Raw genomic sequence first — 10,381 nt, 5'->3', positions numbered from 1 at the left:
TGGCACACAAGGTTGCATTCATTATATATCGTTGTAGAATTTCGATGTCGCAAAATTTTCAAGCAGACAGAGCCAAACATCACAAAAGCTTTTCCACAACATGGCAGCTGAAATTTGTATGACACTTCCACAACCATCCCAAGAATGTCCTCGGGTATTGTACCATAATGACGATCGTACAATTAACATGTATTCAAATACAATTCAGTCTCTACAACTGGATAAAAACAAGATTTACTTATTAATATCTGGAGATTTACTTAAGCTTCTGGACATTTTGTGTGACGTCCATCACTCTTCTTCAGCATCACTACAATTAACTGGCAGAAACAATTTCAATACAAGAACGTCCAATCAGAAAAAAAAGCAGACCATGTAAGGATCGTATGCAAACGTCACTAATATGTAAATCATGTTTAGATAGGTTCCTATGGTAAGACATACCATACGAAAACTTTGTGTGTGATAGATGTCACTCGAAACGTTCGGAAGTAAATCTCTGTTTTTATCCAGTTGTAGAGATTGAATTGTCACAGTGGTATTTGAATATTGTTTACCTGGTTGTTAGTCTTCATAAGCCCACGACAATTAATTTCCTTGGTTCTCGGATTTTTTGAAATAGAAATGTAGCCAGTGAACATCATAAAAGCATAGGGCAGGGAGGAAAACTTGAATATCACAATATTTACACCATAAACCCGAGTACACCAAGGCCTGACCCTGGTCTTTGGGCTATAATTGTTTTCATTATGTTTTTGCAGCTGAGGATATTTCTTAATTTGATTTTAAACATCTTAGAACCAACAAATCCAATTGGTGTGGCCTAAACGTCATGTACATGTATGTGACCCTAATTCATACCCAGGAGGAAGACTTCCCCGCCAGGTTCTTAGGAGTAAATCATGTCAACGGACGGTGGGTTCACATCATGTAATATTTTTTAAAGATATTGCAGTTTGAAACCACCGCCCGTCGACTTGATATCCCAAAATAGGGCCTGTTTTTAAAAGCAACGGATATAGGTTACCCCGCGGATAAAGGTGAACTAGTGTTACAAGTATGTAACCCCCAGCAAGAATTCATACCAAGGAGGAAGGCCGCCCAGCCAGGTTCTTGGGAGTGAAGTACAGCTCCTTGGTCAGCATGGACATGATACAGGGGATCTGCTTCTTACGGTTCATCTTCTCTTCTCTGGTCCGAGACTCAAACTGGGTCGCAACCTGAGGATAAAATTGAGATGAAATGAAATGAAATTTAAGGTTACCGCAAATGTTTTGGTGAAGGAGGCAGTATACATTAGAGCCCACCGGCCCACCCTCAACAGAGACGGAGGGCGACATAGACTTTCTGATACTTATGACCCCCTCCTGCAAAAGTGGTGTGTTCACTGCTGTAGATAGAAGTTTATTCTATGAACAAGGTCGACGGAGATTGACCAAAAACTTAGAGTCGTAAGTCCCTATAGTTAAATTCAGTATTGAAAGTAAAGCATTTAGCATTTTCTATAATGTATTCCACAAACACAGATGAACTTTCATGCTAAGTAAATGTTTTGGGTTCAGATTCCAAGCAGGCCTGAGCAACGTTGTGGACTTGGAAATTTAAATTCCATCTATTTTTCCTCGCTTGGCTCAGGTGAAAATGAGTTACCTGGTTTTGATTAGAGGTGTCCCTTGGAAGGAATATAAAGTAAGAGGCCCTGTGTTTGAGGAGACCCACACTTCAAGAAACTCAGCAAAAAAAGTAGTGTAAGTGTGGTCTTATGTAGCTCAATTACAATGTAATTCAACTTTACAACACTCAGGTGAGTTACACTACTGAAAATCAGCTTCCACTAGTACTGGTTTTTGTCATTGACACTGAAGTGATCTGGAAGAAACTGGTCTTTTATATCCTAACTATGAATGCAAAAGAGCAGCAGACAATTTGGGTGTTCTATAGGAGAAAAGGTAAGATGAGGTCAAGCTGAAGACAATTTGGATGAGAGTTATCATCATAATCATATTAAAATGAAGTTGATGTTTATCAACTTCTTACAAGACAGATCAAGAGGCTGTTGATGGATGTGATATATATGAGATGAGATATAAACAAACAAACAAATGAACACCCACCGTCCTGTTGACCCGTGTCAGAATCTGCATGACCTCCAGGCCAGATTTCCCATGCTCCTTCAGCACGGCGCACAGTGACTGGATGGACCACGAACCCGCCTCCTGGTTTCGCCATGCATAGTACCCTGGGAACAAACATAAAATAAAAAGTTAAACTTGCCCGTACATGTGTAACAGATCTCCATTCTTTGTAGCCCTTGGGCCACACATTTGTGCAAGCCACTACAGCAGAGGGCTGATGATGTTCATCCATCGGATGTCAATGGTACCCGGGGAACAAACGTAAAAGAAAAAGTTAAAGTTGCCGGTACATCTGGAGCAAACATCTTATTGTTGATGTTGTAATTTGTTATTGGGTGGGCCGACTACTCTCTCTTTGCAACCAGGGGCTGAATTGCAAGGAGCTTACAGTAGGCGGGGCTATTAAATCGCAAGGGTCTGGAGCGAGCTGCCATTTGGCGCCACTCAGGTGACCTCAATACGACTGTAATTGCCCCAGGTGCGGGCATGGGACTGTCAGACCACTCACACTGGGAAGGAGCCCTACTCTTTTTGATAAGTGTGGTGAAATCTTTAAAACATGCTCGAGGTGAGGCTCTCCTCAAACACAGGACCTCCATTTAAGGTCTCATTGATATATTACTCCGAGTGGGTACCCTAAAAGAGATCCGAGCCAAAAAATAAATGGCTGCACGGACGCATGTTTTTAGCAGTGAGAAATTCCCTTTCAGCCAGCGGAAATGATCTCAAAAGTTAGATTGGTGAAAGCTTGTTTGTAACTGAAGAAATTAGCAGGTAAAGTTTTGCAGCCGCGTGCTAGGTCGGAGGTACACAGTCGTGGGTTCTGAGTGGTGCGGTTGTACACTAGCAGCGAAAAAGTGCCTTTTTGGGGGATTGACTAATCGTAGTTTGTAATTGCTATAAAAAAAATTCCAATGTATAGTTTACGTTGGCAATTTTTTCCCACGATATACGGTAAATGTGCTGTTTCACGTAACTTCATTATGAACGTGTCCATTTAAACCACGAATTATAACATAGAAGTCTATGGGAAGAAGAAACTCATCAATGAGACCTTTACGTCCTATCCGAGGGATGAAACATAGCTCCTTGCAAATTTGTGCAGGTGACATGAAAGGGGGCGGACAATTCACAGTGTAGAACAATATTTATAGCATGTGTCTATTCCAGTCAAAAACCTTACCTTAGACCCTCCCGCAACACTGTTGCATTGGTCGACTCGTCGACCATACTTTCTCCAAAGGTTGCGGTCTTGAGCAGCTACTACCATGCTTTTCATGTTGCTTGTTGTTCAGTCAAAAAGCTAACTCTAAATTCTAACTTATCGCATTTGACTTCTTTTTCTGAGACTTGAAGATAAAGGATCTGTTTTCCATAATTTTGTGAGTTTAGGAGGAGAATAGTTTTCCTAAGATTTGTATGGGCCTAAGGCTGGAGGCCTATCCCAGGACCTCAACTCCCCCTACTTTGCCCCTGATGGGGTCACATGGGGTTTGTTTACCTATAATTGTTATTGGGTTATTGGGTGGGCCGACTACTCACTCAGGGGCAGCCAGGGGCTGAATTGCGAGGAGCTTACAATAGGAGGGGCTAAATTGCAAGGGTCTGGAGCGAGCTGCCATTCGGCGCCACTCAGGTGACCTCAATACGACAGTAATTGCCCCAGGTGCGGCCAAGGTACTGTAGGTTTTGGACCACTCACACCGCACCATCGCACGTGTGGCGGGTTCTTTAACGTGCCTGGGGTATGGCTCTCCCCAGACATGGGACCTCCATTTAACGTCCTATCCGAGGGACGTTAATGATGATGATGATGACCCTAGGATTAATTGTAATCAAGAAAACATTCCTGATAGATGAAGTTGATACACATTGATAAGTGTCCATCTGACCTGGCATGGTTGAGTAGTAGTAGAGGAAGTCTGCTTCTGATGGCAGTGTCTGAGGCGGCGGTGCGTCTATGACCAGGTCGTCGTCACGGAAACCAACCGCATCAGGCATGTCCACCCCCTCCATGACCTTCGAACCCTGACACGCCTGAAAACAGCAGAGGTCTGTGAGTTACATGTAGTAACCAGTTTCTGGTGACCATGAATGAATGAATGAATTATACCTTGTTGCAAGGTACAGCATACAGTAGCTATATCCATTTGCTAAAATACAGACTGTATACTTTACTTTATAATCATTAATAACAGTAATCTAAAAGCAGTAAAGATACACAATGTAAGCTAAACATTACTAACCATGCAAAACTCTATATGTAGCAGTCCTACACTTGAATTGCAATATCTGGTATCTGGACCCGAGTGTACCAAGGCATAAACCTGGTCCTATGGCTTTGTTTTTAATCTGTTTTTCTAGCATAAACAAACAAAGAAACTTTTCTTTTTTTTGAAATCTAAGAACCATTTCACAATTACAAATTAACTTGGTCAGCCTTATTATAAAACCCTACCTGAATGATGAAGATCTTTGGCTTCCCTACGAGGGACTTGCAGTTCACACCGTTGAAGTGCGCAGCCAGGTCCGCGATCTCGACCATACCGTCGGTGCCGTAAATCATCTTCTCCTCCCCGTGGCTCAGGAGCGCCACCAGCACACAGTCTGCATCACTGTGGTCAGCAGCTGCAGCTGTAACGGAGATGTGAGATCGTGTGGCATTATCATTAGAAGTACACTCATACATACACACACTCATACACATAGACACACTTGCACACATGCACACAAGTACAAACACACACACACACAACAGGTAGGCATACACACACAGACACTGACACTCAGACAAGCCTAAACAATATATTACTCCCTTGATGTCAAGTAACAAGATGTCTTGCATTGTTTTCTAGATTCATGATAAGAACCTGCCATGTGTCTTACCTTTTTTAAGGACATCTTCCATCTGCTTACAAGTCAGGTTGTCATTCATGTCTACATCAAAGTCCAGGTTTGTGAGCTGCTTGAACAAACCGTCAGCATCCTGGTCTGTCCCTTTCCTCGTCTTCTGTTTTGTCTTCTTCTGAAATTCCCTGTGATAAAGACCAGCAAAACTTTTGATGAAAAATCCTAAATCTCCTTCTATAAAATACATAATGTTAACTCTCGAAATTCCATTGATCCTGAAACAACAAATGGAATTTGAGTTGGTGAGAAAGTCTTATTTGAATAGTAAAGAGAAATTTATATTCCTGACATCTTTTGATAAACCAACTCTAACCAACTATACAGCTAGCTACATTTATACAATTACCAAGAAGCGAGAGGAAGTCGAATGTCCTAGAATAGATTAGACGCACATCTACATATATAGATGTGTATGATTGTTTCCATTGTTACATATATGTGATTCTTACCGTGTGACCTACATACTTAGCCCAGTGGGGCAAAAATGTGCAATAAAGGTCTTCATTCATTCATTCATTCATTCATTCATTCATTCTTATTTTCCCCCTGGTAACAACTTTCCTACCACAGCTGTCTCCAGCTTTAATTCTTATTCCGTTTCATTCATAGTTTGGGATACCATGTTGTTGATTTTTTTCATAAATCTGTCATTCTGAGCTTAAGAAAATACAATTCCATCAATTTTATATCATAAAATACACATACACCTCTTCAACGAAGGGGTTGAAATATTTGTCCGTCCCAACAACAAAATTTCTGTCCTAGGATGGATGGAGGGACGGGTCCTGGAGACAGCCGTGATTTAACCTACATTCTAAGAAGGTAACTCCATCACCAAGTAAACATTGTTAGGCAACAGAGGTCATGGTAGACATCACAGTGTGCGGTTTAACTAGGGTGAATACGTTGGACAGAGCCGCGTGGTGTGAAGACTAGCCGACTGCTGCCTACCCCTGTGTCAGGGATCCCAGCAGCAGTATATCAATCAAATACTTACTGTAACTACTACTATACTACTACTACTTTCTATTACTTTCTGTTACTAGTACTTTCTACTACTTTCTACTACTACTACTTTCTACTACTTTCTACTACTATCTACATCTATACTTTACTGGACAAAGCCCCCTTCAGGGGCATCCTTTCCTGGGGTGAAATGCCCCTATGAAAGCCATGTTGAAGAAATCCTGGATGGCATATGTTAGGAGGGTGTGTGATTTAACTTAATAGAGTGAGCCCACTGGACAGAGCCTCATGGAAGTCACTGTTGCCCACCCATGCCAGGAACTTACACAGCAGTATACTAATCAAATACTGGATACTACTATAACTATTACTATTACTAATAAAGCTACATAAATGTTAAAGTCCTACTTGTTGTTGATGACGATGGCCATTCCCCTCCTGCGGTGGGTCATGTCGTACATGTGGGACAGGTCCAGGTGCCTGGCGGGGGTGGAGGGAGCGGGTTGGCCCTCTGCTGGAGCTTGCAGTTTCTCTCCTGTGTGTGACAGGTCCTGGTGTCTGGCGGGGGTGGGAGGAGCGGGTTTGTCCTCTGCTGGAGCTTGCAGTTTCTCTCCTGTGTGTGACAGGTCCAGGTGCCTGGTGGGGGTGGGGGGAGGTGGTTTGCCCTCTGCTGGAATGTGTGGTTTCTCTAGATCTCCTGCACCACTCTGCAAGCCTGGCTGGGACTCCAGGTTCTCCTCCCCATGGACTGATGCCATTTTACTGCCTGGCGCTGCACAAATTGATGTTTTTTATTCATTCAAGAAAGTTTGAGAAACAAAAACACAACCTTTGTAAACCTTAGATTTGTCTTTGCCGATAACGTGCATTAGGCCTCATTTTAGTATTTTTTTTACTGACAGCATGAACAGGAGGAAAGTAACCTCAGTGAAACCTAACTTTCCTTCTGTGTTGTGTATTTAGCAAATAAAAGTTAAGGTAGTCCCATAGCCTTTTTGAGGCCGTAGCTGTGGGGGCAGTGGGTTGTTACCCAATGTGTCTTAGTGTATATTATATTGAAAGGCAGAGCCCAACCCTCTCCTTCCACTGCCATTTACCTCCCCAACCAAAAGTCAGGTAACCATTTCTTTTTTATTGCATTTCAAATAAAAATAAAATAAACTGTACATGTAAACAGAAATGATAACACAAAATTAATGGAAATAGAGATAGAAGACAATAACCAAAACAAACTTCAATACATACAAACATGAACCACAGATCTGAAGAAAGGTACCCATTTTTACACCTGGGTTAAGTGAGGAAATATGTGTAAAATGCTTTTCACAGGGCACAATATTTGTAACGTTAGCATGACAGGATTCAAACCCAGGACATCTAGATCTGGGCTTCGAGCCAAGCACTCCATAGTTCTGCCACACAACCCCACACACTGTAAGAATTGACATACCAGTTTCTGGAGTATTTGGCGGCTCCTGTACCTTAGCAGACCCAGACTGACTGTGCACGTCGATGGTTGGAGCAGACGCCATGTTTCCAACGCCGCTAGGCTCAGGGGACCTGAGAAACATGGATGTGACATTCACAGGTGAACAGAACTTTCAGATAATCTTTTTGTAAAACATTCCACTTAGTCAAGAATTCAAGAACCATTATGCCAAATGGTTTTGATCCATTCATAAAAGGATTACTCTTTCGATAAGTGTTAATGATGTGATCAGTCCCAAAGTGTGTCTGAGGTTATAGTTGGCCAATCATGTCAAATGCAGTAGTACCAAAGTAGGTAACAGACAAATGAACAAATTGTTACCCTGGTATATCCAAACAAGTAACAATATATATTATTTCCCAAGCAGAGGTAAGGTCAAGGGGATAGAAGTGGCCGCAACTTCTTAGGGCTCCCTCCCCTCACAGTATAGGGAAGAAATCCCAGCCAGTACTATCGCTCCAACCCAACCACTGCTTGGAGAATTATCATAGCTGCAAAGTCTCTCGTGTGTGGCAGGATGTGACGGAACAGTTCTGATAATAGCAAGGACTTGGCAAAGTTTACAGTCAGTTGGAGAGAGGGCACTTGAATCTATTGTATACTATGCTGGAGTGAGAGTCAGCAAAGGTAATTACACTTGTTCTCGCATCTCATCCAGATGTGACATGAATAAAAAAAAATCCAGATTTTTATCAGCATTATCAATTCACTATATGCAGTTTGTGTGTGCCTCACCTGGTAGCAGGAGTCTTTTCCTGAGTGGTCTCCTGCACAGACAGTTTCTCCAGTGTTCTGCGCACCTGAGCTCCGGTGATGTCAGCAACCTCCGGTCCGGATGGGTTCGCATCAGTCACATCCTCTCCTTCTGATGGAAAAAAATTATTCAAAATCAAAATGTTGTAAAAATATAATGTAACGTTAGCTCTCTTTCTTATTTCTTTGAAGAACATGAGCCATATCAACACATACAAGGCTCTCTACCGATATACAATATGATATTATGCTGATATATAACAAGGCTTAGCTATACTAGGCTGATGTAACTTTTAAGTGCTTAGGAAGACTGTTTTTCAGAAAATCTACCATTCACAATATGAAATGAAATGTCTACATATACATTTTGTATGAATATGGTATTTTTAAAGCATCCATAAAATCAATAGCAAAGATTAATTGGTCGGCAAATACCTGTTCTTCTGTCGCCCATCGTGAAGTTACGTCGATGCACCTGTAAAACTGTCTGCTTCCAAACTTTTCAAAATCTTTTCCAAGTCAGTGTGGTCGCTAAGCTACCTTTAGTACACCAGTTATTAATAGTTACCGACTACTGGGGTTTCCCAGACAGTAAAGGGGAGACAGTAAATTTCCCAAACTTCCAAGAATATCTATGACGTGTCCAAGCAAATAAAAGTGAAACCCCTTTCGCTGACAGCTCGGTACGCGGAAGTGAGCACAGTTTCGCTCGTAACCACCTTTGACCTTTCGACCTTTGACCCACAGCAAAATGTTTACATATTTCACGTTTCTTTGAGATCACGAAAAAATGACGGATAACTTTGTAACTTTTTCAACTATAGTAAAGGTTATGCCATATAAGAAATTAACTTTTTTGCCTGCTTCGTTTTCCCGCGAACTTTGCGGCAGACCGACCGCGTCTCTTCTGTATTCGTTTGCAAACAGAAACTAGTGCCACTTTTATAGCTAAACAATTGTACACTGTAATAATATATGTAAAGCATCATTTTAGAATATTTATTTTCTTTGACGTTTCAAAGACGTCTAAGCGGCTGGTTTTCAATGTTTGCGATATTTAGATTTGTGATTGGCACGGAAAGTGTGCCGCGGAGGGATATATATAATCGGTACGTGATATGGCAGACAAAGCCAGTGTACAGACTTGCAACCTTCAGCACTGTGCGAGTGGAATTTGTCGGGTGGTGTATGTTGTTTTGTCTCCCGTTTCGGCGCAATTTAGCCGAATTTTGCAGCCCTCAGACTCTACCTATGTGTTTGTGAGAAGGCTGAGCCCTTGTAGGTTACAGATAAAGCGGTTTAGTGGGGCAACCTTTCTTTCTTCAGTCAAGGAACCTCCTTCCTTGCTTCAGTCTTGTTTTGCGGATCGTGGCTGCCGCGTGTGCTTGGACTCCATTGGAGTGTCTGTCAATTGTGAATTCCCTCTTGTTAATTACTTATCCTCTTCATCCCAAGGCCGTGACTTTATGTCGTCGTTACAGGATATTTTTGTCGTGTTACAGGCGCTTCCTGGTTTGTGGAGGATTTTTTGTATGTGACTGGTCATGTCCGAAAGTTAATTGTTGCGAACTCCGACGCCACACGTCATTCCTAATCGGACATGGGTGCCCAGGTCAACTTGCAATCCAAAACTTCAGAGAGTCCAGCCAGCTCGGGGGTCAAAGTAGATAGGTCTATTAAATTTTCACTTAACAGCCTCTTGGAAACCCAGACTTCGGGGACCGTCTTGTACGGTGGAAGCTGACTCGGTGTAGCTAGATGGGCTGGCTGGATGATCCTTTTTATCGGCTTTGTTCTCGCAAGTTTATCTGGAATAATCATGTCATAGCCGATTAATCCCTGATACTACATGTAAGATGCTTATTCAGGCATGCACAGACTACCGGTGGTCTGTATATATGGTACACAGCTATCTGTATTAATTTCATTGTTAGTACTGAATGGTAACCCCCATAGTACTAACCGATACATAGGATTCTCTGTTCCCCTTGCCGTCCTCAGCTGCATCAGGCTGTGTGAATATGGGTTTGACTGTTAACGTTGGACAAAGATAAAAATGTTTTAAAAATGCGGTACATTTTCATAGTAGAGCATTCCGTTACAAAAGTCGAACTTTTCTGTTTTGTTT

General features: G+C 42.0%; 1 protein-coding gene across 2 annotated transcripts; it reads right to left on the bottom strand.

Annotated features, from left to right (window-relative positions):
- Window positions 1-525: 525 nt before the first annotated feature.
- LOC118411406 (caspase-7-like) lies at window positions 526-9,049 on the bottom strand. 2 transcript variants are annotated; one of them, XM_035813676.1, is made up of 9 exons: window positions 8,689-9,049; window positions 8,236-8,362; window positions 7,462-7,571; window positions 6,420-6,783; window positions 5,022-5,170; window positions 4,594-4,769; window positions 4,028-4,172; window positions 2,115-2,239; window positions 526-1,220 (listed from the first exon to the last, which is right to left on the bottom strand). In XM_035813676.1, the coding sequence occupies exons 1-9, from the start codon at window positions 8,705-8,707 to the stop codon at window positions 1,080-1,082; spliced, it is 1,356 nt and encodes a 451-aa protein (XP_035669569.1). In that variant the 5' UTR covers window positions 8,708-9,049; the 3' UTR covers window positions 526-1,079. The 2 variants fall into 2 exon arrangements, with proteins under 2 accessions (XP_035669569.1, XP_035669568.1); XM_035813675.1 differs by having other exon boundaries at window positions 528-1,220; window positions 8,236-8,365; window positions 8,689-9,036.
- Between the last annotated feature and the right edge of the window lie 1,332 nt (window positions 9,050-10,381).

The sequence above is a fragment of the Branchiostoma floridae genome, chromosome 3 (assembly GCF_000003815.2).
Source record: "Branchiostoma floridae strain S238N-H82 chromosome 3, Bfl_VNyyK, whole genome shotgun sequence".
Taxonomy (NCBI): domain Eukaryota; kingdom Metazoa; phylum Chordata; class Leptocardii; order Amphioxiformes; family Branchiostomatidae; genus Branchiostoma; species Branchiostoma floridae.
The sequence above is the reverse complement of the archived record's forward strand: the minus strand, read 5'-3'. Positions and strand labels throughout refer to the sequence as shown.

What these genes read in the sequence shown, in the direction of transcription:
- LOC118411406 (XM_035813675.1), bottom strand. An exon ending in CAAAGATCTTCATCATTCAG is followed by an intron (nt 4,173 to 4,593) that starts GTAGGGTTTTAT and finishes TGCTGTTTTCAG; the next exon opens with GCGTGTCAGGGTTCGAAGGT. An exon ending in CTACTACTCAACCATGCCAG is followed by an intron (nt 2,240 to 4,027) that starts GTCAGATGGACA and finishes GTTTGTTCCCAG; the next exon opens with GGTACTATGCATGGCGAAAC.